The following is a 19,839-nucleotide window of genomic DNA, read 5'->3' as shown; positions in this document are numbered from 1 at the left end:
GAGAATCCAGGCTTTCTCTGTTTCTTACTCTGTGCCATGCCCTCCGTGAACAGAAGTTGTGAGGTGACACAAAACAGATGACCCAAACTAACCAAAGAAATACTCCATGTCATATAATGCCATGCTCAGGAACGAAATGGAGAGGGAGGGAGTGCTTCCTCTGTCACTCAAATGAAATAAGCAGTGCTCTGGACAGAACAACTTGAATTTCAGACAAAATAGTAATGTAAGGCTCTCAGCAGACCAATTTCTAGCTAAGAGACCAGATTTAACAGAAACAAATATTTTTGCACTGAGCATCTAAGTCAGTGGAGCAAAGCCTGCATCTGAGGCTGGGCATTTGGTATAAACAAACACCACTTTAGACAGCACCTCTGTCTTCACCTTTATAAACTGCTAAAACCTTGAGAATAGTCCTTCTCCTTCACAGAGCATCTCAAATTTGCCTGTGAGGCAAAGGGGAAAGGAATCCTGGTTGGCATCATTTTTCATTGTTCAAGACGGATTTTTTTTCAAGCTGAGATTTTCAAATAAGCTTCTAAGCCTTACAACTGGAAAAATTACTCAGAACACAGTCACAAGTGGTTCTTATGCCCTAATTACAGTGCTTTTTCAATTTCTCACCCATCAGAGGACTCACATCTCTTCTTGCTTATAAGGGAAAGGAGAACGTCTGTGACCGAGAGTGATATTGTTAACAAGAGAATTTAATTGAGACACATTTTTGCATCCTGCATTAGGTGTGACTCTAAGTTATGTGATATGTTCATGGGTGACAGGAAAATTATGCCTTCCATCTGCAGAGACGTGTAAATGCCTCATTAAGTTTAATAATTATCTGTTAGAAGGGCAGTTCCACAAGAAAATCTCTGTTACTGAAAAATAGAAGGGACACAAAAAAAACAACACTGCAATTGAATCATCACTGACCTTGCTGAATTAATTCACCCGTCCAGAAATTATTTTATAAACCTATTAATAATGAATGTTACATTGTAAAAAATGCATGAATGGGTTACATCATGAACAGGTTATCAAGTAGCCCATGAAATCAGACAGACTGCATTTTCAAACAAGCTCAATTCAGCCTGAATTTGTATGTTAATCTACATATGACAGAGGGAGTAAAAAGGTGAAAGAAAAAAGACATTGCTCTGAAAAATGATACATAAAACGTCTTATGAACCACTTCTTTTCAGTCAAAAAAACCTACAAGTATCTTTGACAAAAATCCATAGTATATGATTGATTCCACAGTGTACTCTATAGCTAAAAAAAAATAAATAATAAAATTTTTAAAACCTACAAAACAAAACAAACAAACAAAAATAAAACAAAACACCACCTTCCTGGATGTGGCACAGGGGCACAAGGCAAATTATCCTGACAATAAAAAGCTCTCAAGGAAAGCTATACCATCCTGTTTACATTGACAGCTCAGTTTTACAGTTAAATAAGGATTATATAAATCTGGGAAACAAAACCAGAACATTATCAACTTCTCACAATGAGAAGGCAGTGAGATAAACGAAGCATAACCTTCATATTAGCCAACTACACATTTTGACACCATTAAACAAAAAAAATTAATCTGTTTATTATATTTAACATATTTACAAAATAGTACAAATTAAAGTACTGTAACCATATTAATGCATGACAACAAAACCTCCATACAGGCAAAAGCAGCACATGAAAGAGACACTCCAGAATATTTACGAAGTCTTTGGTACTCAAAATATAGTTTAAGATGCAGCATTAACTCAATCAATACAGGGCATTAAACACAGACTATGATATGTAGATTAATACCACAAAAGTAAAGTTCACCTATGGCTTTTATTCTTCTCAAAGGGTGACTACTGGACTCAGGAATCGCTTAAAAGCTTTACAGCAATTTTAGGATGGAGAGACTATTCAAAATTATTCTAAACCCAAGCTGTTGAATATTTTTCAACTCATACTGAATCTAACTGCCTCTTCTCAAAACTATATGACAGCAAAGCACTAAACACTTCACAGACCTAGAGCCTATTCCTCTACCCCTTAAACAGGCAAAACTGTGAAAGAATCAACTTGTCTGCTTAAGGAATATAGGATCAAGTTCACAACAGACAATCAAACTGCATGGCAAAACATGATTAAAGACTGTATACTCTACTCCATACTGCTGTACACAAAATTTACAGAATTTTTATGCATATTCTACATATTTACAAATGCTCTCAATTGTTCCATCAAGTAATGTACTCAACATAATCACAGTTTACATAATTTTGAGGTAAATCCTTGAAAAGTTAGAGCATCGGCAGAATTTCATCTGCAAGGCTGAATCTCACAAGTAGAGGATTTCTAACTAGAAGATCCTCTGTTTCACCTTGTCACACAGCAGTGTGTGCTGGGTGTAGCAGGTGGGTAAGATGGTTGAAGAGATGAAGCGGATTATTGTGAATCCTGTGTGTTGTGCTTGATTCTTCTTGATGGCTAGGAGGCCAGAAAGAAGCAAAGAATACTGGGGGCAGCCAAAAAGACACTGAAATATGTAGGAGCAGATTCTGCTCTGTGGACAAATAGTGGATATTATGTTGCTTGTAGATTAGGAAAAAACTGCAGCATTAAGTTGTGCAGTGTCTGTGCACACTAATTGCAAGATGCCTATGTGAAAAGAGGACAGGGAAAAGCAAAAGAGAGGATGTGGGACAGGATAAATTAACTCTTTTGATTGGTCAACATTATCCTAGAAATCAAATGCATTTAAGAGCTTGATTTTCTTTCACGTTTTCAATCCATACTTGACATTATTTAATATTCAAACCTGCACATCTGAAGACATGACCCAAATTTATTTTAGCTTATAACTAAAACACTTCTGCAACTCCATTGAAAGACTACCTCACCAAGAGGTGGACACCACTTTACAAGGACTGATCTTTCAAGCTAGCTAACCTAGACACATTTTAACTAGGCGATGTTCAGACCACTGCAACAAGACCACTCACTCACTGAACTGCCATTAACACCCCAGGGAACCTGGAAGGAAATGGCAGAAAGAAGTCTGCAAGCTCCATTTGCATTCACAAAAGGAGATAGAAACTCTCTGCCTAACTAGGAAAAGACAGTTTTGAGTTGGAAGTATACAAAGGTCATCTGAATCAATCAAGAAGTTAAGATAAACAGTTTTGTTCTTGAGAAGTGACATCATCTTGCATGAGTCCATTCTCCTTTAGAATAGGTCTACAATATTTATTAAATGTTAATGCTAAAAATCTTAAAACTCATCTTGTCGTGACTACCCTCACTTGCACTTTTACGGTCAGCTGCCTAAAGTAAAAAACCTCACAAAAAGGTTTAAGATAACAAAGAAAGGATCCCACAATTCCACTTTGAGGATGTTTTTTAAAGCAATACTGCATCATTACACCTTTATAAAATGTCTTTAAACAGATTGTCAGAAGACTTAGGCAGGACCTCAAAGTAGTAGTTAGTTAATTACGTATGCATAAATGCTACTCATGTTTACTACATACTTCCTTCAGTATGCTTTTGTGAGTGTAAAATGGTTTGTAAGCTGATAAGCAAAGCAGTTTGATGTCTCAAGACAAGTCTACTGACTGTACTTTATGCCCACCAGAATAACCGAAATCTGCTTTCTGCACGCAATGATAAGGAATAATAAGCCTTCATCTCCTTGTACCATCACAGATGTTAATAGAAGAGAGGCATTAAATATTCAGCCATTGCTAGTATTCATGCTGTAGTATGAGGTGAAATGAAAAGGAACAAAGAAACTTGGTTTTCCAGAGATCTTTCGGGAAGGTGAGGGTTGGACTTGGTACTGATGCCCAGTGACAGCAAACTGGCAGGTTGTTTCTTGCACAGCTCTGGGTAAGGTAATAATCTGTCAGCCCAAACTTCTGTATAAATCCCAACATTACGACTGGCAGGTTCAGACAGACAAAGATGCTGCTGTTTAAATACTTATCAAGACCAATAACACATTGATGATATTAAATTTTTACAATCCCTGAAACTGCTGGTCAGCAGAGGAAAGTTTTCAATTCATTCGTCCTCTTCAACATAAGTTGATGGAAACCAGCCCACCTAAAAAGGAGAAAAGCAGAACAAAATCCATGAGATGCACAGAGGTTTTTTTTAAAACGGTTGAACTAGGCAAAACAAGATGGATCTGTTCAGTCAATATATTAACAAGGTAATAAAGATAAACTTGACTGACCTGATACAGATCGGGTAAGTACCCTTAATGAAAAAATAACTTGCAGATAAAACAATTTGGAGACCAATAACCTCTACTCCAGTTTTTCACAGAAAAAAACCTTAAAAACTTTTGCATTCAGAAAAATGGCAAGAGCAGAAGTAGTTTTACTACAGTCAGGATGCTGCTATTTTTTCAATGCAGAGTTAAACATCTAACAGGTTTCAGTCAGGTCCACTTACAGAGGAAAAAGTGACTGATTTGATTGCTTTACATGGAGTTAAATTCTATTGCTATCAAAACAAGTTTTACATATGACAGAACTGGACAGCAGAGTCCAGTGTGTTACACTTCGTAAGTTATAATGCTACCTACCTCCATTCTGAAATTAATGATGTGTCAAATAAGGATTATATAAGACATACAGTGAAGCAATGTCATGTATTTCTTATTATTTCATCTATTCACTTTAGTTTTTTTCACTTAGACTTCTTTATATTTAGAGTCAATTTAACACTCATGAAAGCACTGAAAACCAAACCCAGAGCATGACTAGAAAGAATAACGGCATAAATTTTCTTCTAGACTACCTTAGCAAAATATCTCTAGAGGTGAGTTTATGATCTCAAGTCCAGGCTATGAAAGCTATCAGAAAGAACACTAGCATGTAACAGGGCATCCTTTACAACATGGGCAGCTGCACTAGAATGAGTTGTTCACCTTCCTCCACATGTAAAATGCATATAGGATTATCACTATTTCTTCTGCTTCCTTATTTCTTCTTGTCTAATTGTCCACTTCATTTTAAGATCATAGCCAAGCTCATATACCTCAAAAAAAAAAAAATTTCTCCAAATTGTATAAAGTAGTAAATGTGGACATTCAGTTCAACTGGACTTGCAACTATCATTTCCAGCTTCTGAACAATCAGCTTTCTTCCACCTCGCATTCGTTGACCCTGCATCTCAGCTCTTTACACATGGAAACAGCAGCCTCAAATACTTCTGACTAATCTGCATTAAAAAGCAATAAACTAAGATTGAAACAATAAACCCTCTATAGGTCAAAACTGAAACTTCACTTCCATGCAGATCTCAGTGCAGCATAAAATGACTTCATAAAAATCTCTGCTAAATATGCCACTTCATGTAAGCCACATCTTTAGAGATCAAAGTAGCAGACTCCTATAAAAAGGGTCGTCGAGTCCATTGCACTGTGGTCTGGCAGAAAGCTGTGGGAAATTGTTCTGTGTTGAAGTGCTGAAGAGAGTTCCACAGCACCAGGAACCCGAGCTTTTGACCCCAAATACATGTGCAAAACAGTTCAAGAAAGGTCAATTGTAGCGGTACTATTAATCCTGGTTATTTTCCAACCCTATAATCTTGCCCAAATGTTCAGCCTGGTAGGTCACATTAAATAACCAATTAATTTAGATGCTGGGAAAGCTACCTGGCAAGAGTTCTGTCTGGCTCCTATGAAACAAAGATGAGAACACATTACATCTTGTGAATTCAAATATATAAAGAAGATTTATCGTGTAGGAACATGTCTTATTTGTTTTACAAAATCACTGTCAGGGAAGGCAGAAATGAGACACAGGAAAGAAAAAAAATAGTCTTACCCTTCCATTTACTTCACCTCTCCACCAGCCATTCGCACTCATCTTTGTATAAATTTTTACAACATCCCCTTTCAATAACGACAGTTCTCTCATGTCTCGTGCACAGAAGTCATACCTGGCTATGGCAATGCCTATCACCTTCGGGCTTAGAACTGAAAGGAAGCAGACAGTGACATTATTACAGTTTGTTAATTGAAGGCTACCATACTAATGTAAATAAAAATAACGTAAAATATAAAACAATGATTTCACAACAACATACACTGGCATTCATTTTATGCAAACATTCGCACTACAAAAACCAAGAAGATTTAAACACAGATGGATGCTGTACAAGTTGAAGGGATTTGGGGATTTTTTTTCTTGAATGGTCCTCTTTATTCTTAGAAAAAAATCAAACTAGATAAATAAACTAAATAAAACATCCCCCACCCTGAAACTGCTAAATACATTTGCACTTATTGTATTCTTGTGCTTCATAATAAAACTTGCTGCCAGTTACATACATCAACATATTTTACAGGTCACTAGTTTCTTTCCAAAAGAATTATTAGCATTTACAGTTGATTTAACTTTAGACCTCTAATGAAGCAAAACAAACAGAATAAGGTGCTGTTCTTTCAAAAACAACTCCCAAGTTAAATATTAATGCACTTCAAATTGGAAGCTAACATTAGCATGAGCAAAAAAGTACAGACTTTCCAAAGGAAATTTCCACGGATCATTTGTCACAATGTGCATGAATATTGACTGATGCAAATCTACTCTTTTCAGTAGTTTATTCTGTGAATCACCAATGATTTTTTTCTATAAAATTAGGATTCAGTGAAATGAATACTTTAAAATTTTAAGACACATCAATATATAGAAGAATTTTGCCAATGTAAAGCCCTGACATTTTAAGCAATAAAGGGCTGTTAAATATTTTTAAAAAGCAAAGGTTCAAAAAGCCTCATTTCAAAAACCAACCCCTTCTTCCAAATAATTTTACCAGAAATTATGTTTTCAATCCTGATGTAGAATGCCCAAACTTGCAAAAGAAATCCTCAAAATTTCCAGGGTGAGGGCAATGAGAGGACAGTGGGCATGGCTCCTAACAGATAAAGGCCTTTGACTTGAGCAGTTTAGAAGGAACATCTACTTCTCTGCTGCATTTTGTATTTGGATCATTTGGACAAAACATTTCTTAGATTTTTTTTTTTTCATTAATGCCACTGTTTTCCTTTAAGTCACTGTAGACAGGAGTTCATCAGCACAAGCAAGCTTCCTACTGAAAAGATCTCAGAAGAATTCACATGATCATCGTGGATGACTTGATATAATGTACATAGAATCATCTGTTTTCTCAGCACCCTTTCCGATTACTTAGAAATGCCCAATCTTCATTAGGAAATACCATTAAGATTCTAGTTTTAGCAATGCCCCCAACTACGTAATTCTAAAAATTCATAGCTAGTTGCCTTTAATTTAAATCAGGAACACAAAACATGGCAAATGTTGAAACTTGATCGTTTCAGCTCTGCTTGTGTTTAAGATTTCTTGTGACCCCACAGGGTCATAAATACATAGGCTTTTACATAATAGTATTAAATACCTGAAAATCATTATATGTTCAAATAGTGTTAGCTTATGGAGACAATACAAGCAACTTATTTTAAAACAACAACAAATAGTATGTGTAAAATATTACTAGATATATCATAAAAATTGAATGCCTAAAAAACTGTTTTGACAACAGATTATCCCCTTTTTTATATCATGTCACTAAAGTTTAGTCCAACATTCCTGATTGCTTATGTAGAGTATGCTTATCTGATACTTGATAAATTATGTAAAGGGTGCCATATAAAACAGAATCAGCCTCTGAATTTATTGCCTGTATTGATGTTGTAAAAATCTAGGTGATACATTAAGTACATTAAAGTTCAGACATACTTTTTTCCCCTCTAAGCAAGTCAGACGTAAACACTACTAGTTTAGATCCTGATGTAAATGTAATGTCCTATACCTTATCAGCACTGCAGTAATCAATTTTACAGGGAAAGAGCACATCATGGGCAGCAATTGTTTTGGAGAAATAAAAAAAATGGAGCAGTTATTGATCGTAAGGTAAGTAACCATTCACAGGTGTGCAGCAATACCACTGGCAGATCTGGAGAACCACTGCAGGATGAAAGAAGTAATTCTAGGGAGCAGGGTATAATTTCAAATTCTAGAGAGGAGATAAAAGGGCAAGAAAGAAGATTACAGGAAGCAAAGATGAACAAATTTGGGAAAACAGATAAGAAAAGAACTAAGGAGGGAAGCAATGCATAGAAGAATAATAAAGATGGAAAATACCAAGGACAATTAGGATAGAGAAAGAAGGAGGGGCACATCTGGGGGAAAGGAGGACTTTTAACTCTTTTTCAAGTTGTAAAGCCAGAGAGGAAAAGGAGAAAAAAGCAAGAGAAATCAAAACCATATATCTTCAAAAGTCTTGAGGCAGAAAGTAGCAGAATTTAGATTAGAATCCAACATTCATATTTTCAAATAAAAGTGATGCTCATGATAGGAAACATATAAAAGGAAGCCAGATGAGTGATGGAATACAGGAAAATGACAGTGCTAATTTTGGAAAAAGCATTAACCATATTTCTCTGGTGACACAGTCACAAAAACAACTTGAGTAGAGACTATCAGCCCTGAATTCCCAATTAGCGCTGTCCCAGGATAAATAAAACTTGGGGAAAGACAACACATGGAAAGGACATCTGTATAGTTGGGGGAGAGAAGAAACACTGAGTGAAGGACAGAAAGAGGATATCTACAGGGAGAATGAGGAGAGAGAGAATGGGATTAACAGTAGAAATCGATGGAAACAAAGGGCCCGACAGGAGAATGAATGTGAATGAGAAACTAAAGAAGGGGAAAAAGAGAAAGTGATAAATTAGAAAAGAAACTATTGAGAAAGCAATAATAAACAAACTTTGTGTATTGGGAGGGAGATACTCAGAGAATTAACTGGAAATAAAATGAGAAATCCGAATGAAGTTAATAAAAAGTACGTGTAAATGAGAAAAATTCACTTTTACTTAATCTAGCCTCTCCTCCTGCAAACAGAAGATGATGACAGGGAACTATAGTCAGCTTTGATTTACAAAGTATGTTGGACATTAACAGTGAGATAGATGTGCTGCAAATGAATTTTAATACTAGTTTGAGCCGCTGATGAAGGATTTAGGGTGCAAACAAAAGAGGCTCCACGTGATCATAGCAGGCTGGTCTAACTCACATGCTTAAATACCACAAAGGTCAAGGTTCTATTATTAAAGCTGTGAGCAGTTGTTTCTCTCTCCTCGTGGTATGGTCTCCTCATAAATCTGCAGCCATGTGCCCTAAGGGTTGCTCTTGTGTATTAGTTTCCATGCTTCTTGAAGCAGGACATTTACTTGCACCAAACCTTAGTTCTATTATACAGGCAGCACCTCCAATAGTGCTCAGCAGTCAGCTTAACACTCCCTCTCTGCTACCAACTTCCACATCAGCTGAACTGAAGCAATCCTGAAGGTATTTTTGAAAAAAAAATACTTGTAATATCATTAAATAAGTATTTGTTCTTTTTAATGTAAGCACATTCTTTGGCTATTTTTAAAAAGACTGTTTAACTAAGAACATATGAAGCAATGTAGCTTATCAATCAGAATATTAAATCCTACTCAAACAGGCAGACAAGCTTGATTAAGAATTACAGATCAATATTTTCCTTTAATATTTTGTGCTTATATAATGAAATACTTTACCTAGCATATTGCAAAAGGTAAGACATTGAATCTTTACTTATAGTTACTGAAGAATTTTCCAATAAAGCAGTTTTTCATATGAATAAAATGAATGTAATTTTAATTTGTGGAAACCACATATGGGAATATATGTGAATGTATGATAGGCTTAAAGTAACCCTGAGCCTTGACTGCTGTTCTATCACTGTAGGCCATTTCATCATTCTGTTTTCATGGACCAGATACCAGTTTCAGTAAGTACTGGGCAGTTGAATGCAAGATGTCATCTCCTGTCCTCACCCGAAAGGACAGAAACTCAGTATTTACCTTTAACGAAGGGCTAAAACTTAACTCCTTTGTGTTCTCTGTTTCAAATCAGATGACTGCTTCAGACAGTCCAGTTGAGTGTCATGAGTACAGGGTAAACAGCTACACCAAAATGGCTTTCTACTAACCTTTTCTACAGATGTCTCCCTTTATAAAAATAATTGTCAACTGCAAGAATGCCTTATAGCTTGGATTCTCAGTCAGTGTTGTGATTACTGAAAGGAAGTAAAAGTATCTGCCCCAGAAAAATCTATATGTAAAGAGACAGAAATGGAAGAAACTGACTCCAAAACAGGGAACAACTAAGGGGGAAAGCATCAAAGAGCAGTATAAGACATGGAGACTGAAATCCCCTGGTGTGAATCAAGAGACAGTCACCACAGACACTCTCAGAACAAGTAAGCACACTAGCCATTCTACTACTGAGCTGCCATCTCCATCCTTTTTCCCCTCAAGAAACTATGGAAAGCCCTAAGAATCCATCTCAAAACACTAAGCAATTTGGATGACCTCTGTGGGGCAGGTTTAAAAGATACTGCCTACTCAGATCTTGATGGCTAATCTGCATTTCTGTATTCTGGACACCTCCCTTTTTCTAGCACAAAAACCAGCCCCAATCCTGACTTGTACACCCTAAGCAATGTCTCTACCCCCTGTACACAAAGGTAGGCCAGTGTAATGTGAGAAATGCTGCATTGTCCACATTAGTAGCTCCTTCCTTATGCTCCTCGAAGGCATTCACCTTCCTACTAGTGAAATTCTTGATATTGTCCAGTCGTGCAGTTCACCCCTTGAAGGTTAATCTTAGAGATCACAGCAAGTCATAGCAGCACTGATGCACTAATTGAGGCTACCACTGCTACAACTTTTAGCATTTTTATGCAGTCTCTTAGTTTAAAACAACTGCATCAATTAAAGCCAGAGATGGTTAAATGAGAATAAAGAAAACAATATTTAGAAAACAGATGGGCAAAATTAATTAACAATGTTAATGCAGAATTTAAAGAAAGCATTCTCTACAAAAAAACCTACTGTATTCTAAGATGCTACTGCAGTATGGTTTGCTGCAGGGATGGGACGAATATATTATTTACCTAGTGAAATTTTCGTGTTTGTGCATTTGAACAAATACATTAAAAATACATAGTTCATAGATGTCAACTACATAGCAAATTAACGATCAAGTGGTCATTGATAGAACCTCTTGCAACTACTGAGCTTTGAAACACCTATTCAAACTGCTTATTGTAATAAGCAACAATAATTCAAAAATTTAAGAGTTTGATTTTTGTTACGCTCCAAGAATAACATGTAATAACTCGGTTTTTGGAGTTGGAGAAGAAATGAAGTATTAGATTCGTCCCTTCCCTCCTTTGCTCCACACAGAAACAACAGAACCAAATTTAGAAGAAATATAAAAGCAATAAAGCAGTACCTGACCAGAAAGGAGTGGAGGAAGGGGGAACAAAGCTGTAGTCTGGAGGAGTTACAAAAGAAAACCCACAGAACAAAGAAGGGGCTTAGAGGAAAAAAAAGAGAAAAAGAGAAAAGCAAAAGAACATTGAAATATTGGCATAAGATTTAAATAATAGTTTTTTAACTATATAATTCATTGATAATAAGGAAACTAAGGTTCCCTACTAAGGATGTCTGCAAGGAAATTGACTGTAATAACCAGAAAATTTGGATCTATGATTTAATTTTTAACATTTACATTTTTCAAAGAATTAAGCAGAAAGAAGACACCCATTTAGGGTTTCAGAGAAGCAAATTGTAACTGCAGACTCTTACAAATATCTTCAGCTTTAACAAAAATTTTTTTAATTCTTTGTGTGCTCCACTTCTTAACATTAAAAAAGCAAGAACTTATGCATACATAAGAATTCCTCTTGAGCCCAGGAAAACTCGTTACATGCCCTTAATTAAATATTTAAGTACCAGTTGAACTAGAGTTCCATATTATGGCATAGGGAAAAGTACAGGTTTTGTCCTGATAATCATTAGCATCAATAGGAATTCCACAGTTAAACTACATCCTCCAAGGCCCAGTATTGCTCATATTTTCAGTTTTCCCTAACTTGAGAAAAACCCTTTGAGCAAGCAAAATAAGTTTAAGTTTGGCCTAGACAGAACCAGCACATCATCCTAGCCCTGACAGCAGCTTCCTTGGGTGAGAGCTTACAGGTTCATTTGCTCTATTGTCAACAGAATTAAGGTCAATGTATTTTTAAATACAAAATTAGAGGAAGTGATCCAGAATTGCTTCAAGTGAGATTACAGTTTATTGACCTGTTCTCACATTTTGTGCCTCTTTTGAAGATATATAGTATGGATGTCTAATAAAGTTGTGATCTTTGCTCCCAGCTGTGATTTGGAAAGGGACATCCATCTCAACTAGACAAATGATACTGTAGCCCCTAAATTATAACTAATAATATCTATAATTACTGAACAACAGTTTTCCTTAAAAATGTAGCAGGGTTACATTCATCACATACAGCTGCTGTTTTGAATTTGTTCTTGTAACTACACAGGAAACAAAATAATTTTCCTTCAAAATGGCTATTTGCAGGAATGACGACTGGAGCTGTTTTATGCAAAAATCCACGGTGGACGTAATGATACAGTTTTGTGCATCTTACCTGGATTGCAATAGATATGTTTGCGACAATGAAACTACAAGCATACATGAAATAAACAGGACTGATACCATATTTTAACATTCATTGACTATGGGTCATGTGTTTAAAAAAAAAATCCTACACCACAAACCAACAGCAGCTTAGGTTAGTAACTCGTAGTAGAAGAGAGACATGCTCCATGGCCTCTTGAGCTCTGGAAACTCCCTTCTGATCCTCCGTAGTGATGATCCTTTCTCCACCTCTAATACTAAATGGATTATTCTGGGAATGCTTGAGGTTACCTGAGGAACTTCTTTATACTGGAGCTAGTAACTCCAGGTGACAGCTCTGTGTGGAAATACATCACACAAACCAAAAGGACCACTTGATCCAAGTAGTGCCCATTCTTAGAGGCAAAATAACTGCCTTTATTTCTGCAGAAGCACAATGATAGTGTGCACCAACAGCATACAGGAATAAAGACAGGTTAGATGACATTTAGGGGGTGCCTGGTCCCTATCAGACCACACCTCATCCTAATTTTTCTCTATGATATAGCTGGAGGTTTGGTTTTATGTGTGAAATTCTAGACAAGTAAACCTATGTGGGCAAGGAAATCCTACTAGATTTCTACAGATAACTGATCTATTTTTCAACTTCGCTGATAAGGGAGTTGGTGTTGGCTTTTAAGCAGAAAGGTTGATTTATTTTGATCCCTTCAGAGTTGGGATGACATTAGTTTTATTTTATTTTATTAACAGATAGTTTTACACAGTTAATAGTTTAAGCAGTAGAATGACTTAACTAGTTAATACACCTATTCCTAGTCAACAGACAATGAAAAAGTCACTCAAACAGCACTTGGTTTCATGATTTAGTTTACTTTAAAATCTAAATTTCATAAAGATTCAGATTTTTCAATATGATTGTGCTCTGCATCAGCAGATGAGAATAAAGTGCCAAGAAGTACTCCATAGAATAATGTCCACCTTTCTTCCATTTTTGCCTTTATTTCATTAAATGGTCGATCATCTCTCTAATCTAATGTAAGAATTAGTATTCTTCTGTGTAGCAAAACAAAATTTGATCATACTGTGTCTAGAAAAACCTAGGACTGAAAAATTAAGAAGAAAGAATGGACTGTTTCCCAAAAATCTTCCCAATTAACTTGAAATTCTATATTGAGAAAAGTAAATGTCTGACAACTTCTACAACCATATTAGAAGTGCACAATGAATACCAGAACAGTACGGGTGACTTCTGCAAAACCATGAGACCGAAAAGTTCTAATTCAAGTGAGAAGCAAAAAAAATGGGAAGTCAAATTAACTATCTCCTTAAAATACAGATTTTTATTCTAAAGATCTAGTAGATGCTGAAGGGAGAATCAAATTTCCCAAAAAATTAAGTTACAAGATAGCTTATGATTCATATTATAAATTACAAGTAAAATGAAATGCCAATTGTTTTTCTTTCCCCCAATGGGTAAATGAAAACATGACAAATGCAAAAAAAAAAAAAATAACATACTCCATTCTCACATTTAACTGGGAAGTAAAGTCAATTATGTATTGCCATTCAATTTCACAGCAGCTCAAAGACTTTGGCAGCAGAAAATGATACAACTCTGTCAAAGTCTACAGTGGTTCAACTCATGTTTTTTAGAAATACTTTTCCCACTTATTCTATCAGCTACATACCCTAAAGATCAGTTGTTTTGAACAAGAAGTTGATGTCTTTTCCACAGATGGAAAAAATCCAGATACAGTCATGTGAATAGTATAGTGCAAAATGCTAAGTTCAAACCTAAATCCCTCTTAAAATCAGCTGCAAAATGCCAAAACCCATTACATTCACTAGCTTCAGCCTCATGCTGAGTAGCTGCACAATTGGAAAAAAAAAAAAGTGCCCTCTCTCTCTTCAGCTACTCTGTCCGGCTTCCTTTCAACAACTGTTCTTCTTACACTCAGATTATGTGGGAAGAGGTCAAAAAAATCAGCTGTGTGGCCATCCTCACTGAGGGCTGTGAAGTCAACTCCATGTCCAGTGCTGCCCCACGACTTCTTTACTTCCTCTACTAAACCAAACTGCAGCCTCAAGTTTCCCAATTTCTTTCCAATTCAGCATAGCAGGGTTCACACAGCCTAGATACAGGTTTTTTTAACATCAACTCGGTAAAACCAAACAGGACAACTTTAAAACTGAGCAGTGTGATGCACAGATGGACATTTTGGTTAAACAAACAAAACAAAAACAGTAAATAAACCACCACACTCAAGGAACATGCTAATACTTTAAAGGAAACCTGTGAAAGCCATTAAATGGAAGAGTCATTCAGAGTCAATCTAGGTAGGTTAGCTAGCTAGAATTATGGAAATCTACTAGATTTTACATGAGGAGTTTGAGAATCCAGAGGGGTTTTATATCAGTTTGGCCTAAAACAAAAACTGCCAGTTTCCAGCAGCATAGTTTGTAGCACTAAAGGGCTGATAGTTACTGTAGCAGAGGTGCACTTCCTCCTCCGTTGACTAAAATGAGAGCCCATGACACTCATTTCTCTTGCTTTTTCCAATTCTGCCTAAAAGATCTTGTAAAAGAAGATGTTTCCTGTTGTATGATGACTGAGGTTACTGAGGATGTACCATAAATCTTGTATCCTGGAAAGCATGAAGTGATGAAACTAATGCTCTCACACTTAAATTGGTGGACAGTACAGGTACATTCTAACTGGCCTAAGAAAGAAAAGGAAACAACCTGACTCTGCTCACAGTCATTAATAACTCAAACAAATGCAAAGTAAATTAAGCAGGACATGTCCTCTCAACAATTAAAGCCTCAATGCTTGTGGAGGAGGCAAGGGATGGGGAAAGCACAAGAGATAACAAAAGGAAGAGAGAAACACAAGGAGATCACAAGCTAAAGGGAGAAGAAAGGACAGGACAGAAAAATTCACCAAGAATGGAGATGTTCAGCATAGAAAGAAGACAACTGACACGAGTCCTGGGAAGCAGTGAATAAGAACAGAAATGGAAGGAAGATTAATTGGAAGATAGAGAGAGAGAGTAAATTAAATGCAAAGAGACACACTGGTTTCTTACAATCATCTGTCCTAAATGATCTTCAATCTTTATCTAATCTTTATTTAGGAGAGGAAGAAAGTCTCCAAAGTTACAGAATTTTTATGGAACAGAAGCAAGCAAGTAAACAAAAGCTCACAAACACAGTAAATGAAAGTACTAAAGCCATCACCATCCTCACAAAGACTAGACTGGACTTTATGGGCTTTCACAGCAGTCTTCATATTGTTAAAATCCCCATTAATTTTTATTTTCCTCTTATTATCTGTTGCAGTACAAAGATGTAGCCATTGTCTGCAGAACAGCAAATCTAATATTTGTTCTTTGACAGAAACATTATACACTTTCCAAAGGCCAGCCATGTGGTACCTTTTATCATTGACATTGAACCTGTACATGTCCTAAAAATCATGCTAACTTCCACTTAAATTGTAATAAGTTAAATAAAGGACACCACATGCATTGTAAACATTCTCAGTTTATTTCTAAAACTGTAAACTTTTTAACTGCTATTTACATCACACAGTAGTTCATTAACTTTCAGAAGCTTAGTAATTGGACTGTAATAAATATTTAATGTTAAAAAACAGGCATAAAATAATTATGATATAATAAATATTATTTTATCTTTTTTAGACAATTATTTGGTATTACTAAGATGCTCTCTCATAGGGCTATGCTACAAGACAGATTTATTTAAATCCCTTTTTAAGGATTAGAAATTGTCGCAGATATTAACACTTGTGGCTGCACGTATGCAAATGTCTGAAGAAATTAGGCAAGATGCAGTTTAATCTCTCACTAGCATGCCTAATAGATTTTTGAATATCAGGAAGATTTTAAGTCTGGCAGCAAGACAAACTTGCTAGACACGTTTATAAATCTCCTAGCAGATCCAAATCTGCTTAGCTTCAAAAAATCCTAGCTAAAAGCATTACCATAGTAATTGGTTATATGTTAAAAACGGAAGATGAAGATGTTCAAAGTACCTTGTCTTTCTAATGCATATACATACACATATATATATATATCAGAAAGTAATATACAAAAATCTATAATCCTCACCATTGCCACCTGTTCTGTTACTCCTTTGTCCCACTGAGTTTTCAGACTCTTTGTATGGAAATTGAAGAGTAGTATCCAAACTTCGAAAGCCTTCTTTGAGAGAGTGGTGCTTATAGTATTCTACGAGTTCCTTTCAGAAAGGAAAAACACTATGTCATTGTAAATTGAAATCACATACTTTTCAACATTCTGGTGTACAGTCAATGACAGTTTTATTACACAAGTAACCTTATTTCATAATACAACATCCAACAGTACATGTTTGGTTTTTTTAAATAAAGTACCCTAAAAATTGACAGCTTTTACATCGCCACTTATAACAAATCCCAAAACCAAATCAAACCAAAAAAAAAAAAAAAAGCCTCACCAAAATCAGTTAAGTAAAACCTTTTTGTCAGAGTCAACATTTACTGCTCCTTTAAGTCAGGCTGAGAATGTATTTGCTTTTTTGAAGTCAGGCAGAAGGCAAGGTCAGCTGCTTTCTAAAGATGTGTTAAATGCCTTTGTTTCCTCAAATTGCTTTTTTATTGATAAGAGACCTTTACCTAAAAACATATTTGTAAGCACACAGATCTGAAATAAAGCACGTGGCTTGTGCATAAGTGTATAAATCAACAGCAACTTAATGTGCAGATCCACAGATCATGTAAAACTTTCAGGGTGGGGCAGAGTGGGTGGGTGTCAGACAGTGCACACTGTCTGAAAAATCCAGCATTTCACATTCTCCTTGTACCCAATCCAAAAATTTGATCTGTGTTTATATATGTGCATATATATAAACATTCATAGTTACACACAGAAATATTTTACATATATATATGCACAAATTTCTGTATGTAAATATATAACACTAGCTCAAATAGTTTATGTAGCCAAGAAGACAAGTTACTTGAGCTTCTACTCTAAAAAAGGCAACACCCATCAAAATACTGACAGCTCATGGCTCGTGTTATTCCTTTGCAATCTTCAACCCCTGACATTATCTCTTCCATTTGAATTTGCTCTAGTAATGTCAATATCACACAGTTTGTACACAGAGCCTAGAATAAGATTAAAAGAGACCAGACAATTCAAAGCAGATGTACTTCAATTGATTAATAATACTTCAAATGTGGAATTTCACTCTTCAGAAATGGAAGCACAAGTAAACCCTTCACTCCCTTCCACTTACTTATATTTAGATTTCCAAATTCAAAGTTGACCAAGTCAGGCTTAGGTCAAAATAAGGAAATCGTACTGGGCTTAATCATTTCCTTCAACTAAATGAAATGAAAAAAAAAAAAAAAAAAAAAAAAAAACAGAACCAAACAAAAAACAGACAAGCAAATAAAAAAACACCAAACACCACAAAACCCTACCACAATTCTTAGCCTACATCAGTGATACTTTAATTCCAGCCAAACAAAATGACTCAAATTATTTAGCCTCAGATCTAATGCATAACCCCTAAATTCTTGATAATGGTCTGAAGATTATTTTCTGAACTCTGGAGCACTTCACTCTTCAACACTGTGAGCTGTTGCATATTCTGAAACTGCTCCTAAGGCAGAGTCCAAAGCTAAGCAAAATCTATGCCTGCTTTTAACAGTTCATAATCATACACCTGCCAGGCACTGCAAGGAAGTAGAAAGGTCAAAAAAAGCAGAACAGAAAGGCTTTGCTGTTTCATATCAGCACATCATACAAGCTACAATGTCAGCAATGAAATTTTATGTCACGTATCATCACTAATTATCCTGGCATTCAAAGTAGAAAGTGAGGGTGACTTGTAAGCAAGCAGGATTCAAAGTAGGACTTCTGTAAAAATGGAAAGCTAACTAGTATAAAACTTTTGTTATCTTTTTGCATAGCATAAGTCTGTAAGAATTACGTTGTTTGGTAAGACAGTAAGGATTCCAACTGGACAGATTTTATTTGTTGGCAAAATAACTGAAATGCTTCCAAAACTGAGGAAAAAAAATTACTTTGGGTCACAAAGATTTAGTCACCTTTAAAAGTTTAGTTTTTAACACCATTGTTGCATGAAAACACTTGACAAACAACTGCCCTCTACAACATTCATAGCAAAACCACAGTAGCAAGCTTACAAACATATAAAGGTAAGCAGTCCCTGTGAGCATGGATGGGGCTCCTCAGGAGTCTGCCATATTACCACAATTCACAGCAGCAGCAGAACTGACCTTTCACCGCACCTTGGCCTGCTTGACACACTCACTCCATTTTAATTACTCTTGTGAAAGTTTTTTAAACGTACTATGAAAAGTACAGACAAGAGCTCTTCTACTGTTTAACCTCCAAGGCAGTACAGAACACTGTGTCAGTGCAGATCACTACTTAAGGTTTCCATGGATGCTGGCTTTGTCTCTCTTCAGCTCCCACTTCTACTCAGACTCCTTTTGTTCCTCTCTTCTTTCAGACACTTACTTTTTCTCTTGCATCTACCCAGGACAAAGCAGTTGTTCCACAGCATGTACAAACAGTAGTTACACTACAACGCTACCACCTGTCTATTTAACTCTCAAGGGCACAGTTCATAACACCCTAAAACTGTGTTATAAAATACTTTTTTTCTAATTGAATGTTAGCAAGGCTAAATTGGTAGTCATGAGGCCTTTACACTAGAAATGTCTTTTGTCCTCTCAACTCTGTGCTGCACTGTATATTCTTTTTCTCATTTTTACTCCAACTTTGTTCTTTACTTCTGTCTCTGATCATTGAGCTCTACTTTGAAACCTGCACCGGTGCATTAAACTGCATCACTGCCATAAGAAAATACCTGGCAGCATGTGACTCCAGCTGACATGCTTTGTCAAGATCCTGAGAGTGATCATATGTTCTCACCAGTTTCCAATGAGTCATTTGCAGTGTTTGCAGACTAAGTAGACACATCCTTCATGCATCTGATCAACACCATGATTTCTATTGCTACCAATGAAAAGATCTCAGAGTCCCCAGCTCTAACATTAAACGCTTCACTGGTTTTTAAGTATGAAATGAAGACAGAGTGCAGAAACAGCTTGATGCATTCTTCATCAGGAAATGTATGTTCTTCCCGTTCTAATGAGCACTTATTTCAAATAAGGTCAGGTAAAGCATAGATTATCATTTAATCTTTCACCACTTGTAGGATGATCTGGTGTTACAAGAGTATCAGT

At 36.0% G+C, this 19,839-nt stretch overlaps 1 protein-coding gene across 2 annotated transcripts in view; it reads right to left on the bottom strand.

Annotated features, from left to right (window-relative positions):
- Positions 1-939: 939 nt before the first annotated feature.
- VAV3 (vav guanine nucleotide exchange factor 3) overlaps positions 940-19,839 on the bottom strand; it is a 157,986-nt gene continuing 139,086 nt past the window's right edge. The window contains exons 25-28 of one of the 2 annotated variants that reach the window (XM_027742840.2): positions 16,685-16,814; positions 11,358-11,441; positions 5,835-5,986; positions 940-4,101 (exon numbers count right to left, since the gene is read on the bottom strand). In XM_027742840.2, coding sequence (XP_027598641.1) covers positions 4,060-4,101; positions 5,835-5,986; positions 11,358-11,441; positions 16,685-16,814 — 408 coding nt within the window. In that variant the 3' untranslated portion in view covers positions 940-4,059. The remainder of the gene's footprint in view (positions 4,102-5,834; positions 5,987-11,357; positions 11,442-16,684; positions 16,815-19,839) is intronic. The other variant, XM_027742841.2, reaches the window with a different exon arrangement.

Source organism: Pipra filicauda, unplaced genomic scaffold, assembly GCF_003945595.2.
Source record: "Pipra filicauda isolate LSUMZ 115617 unplaced genomic scaffold, ASM394559v2 scaffold112_size3218982_pilon, whole genome shotgun sequence".
Taxonomy (NCBI): Eukaryota; Metazoa; Chordata; class Aves; order Passeriformes; family Pipridae; genus Pipra; species Pipra filicauda.
Note: the sequence above shows the minus strand (reverse complement) of the source record. Positions and strands in the feature narration are given on the sequence as shown.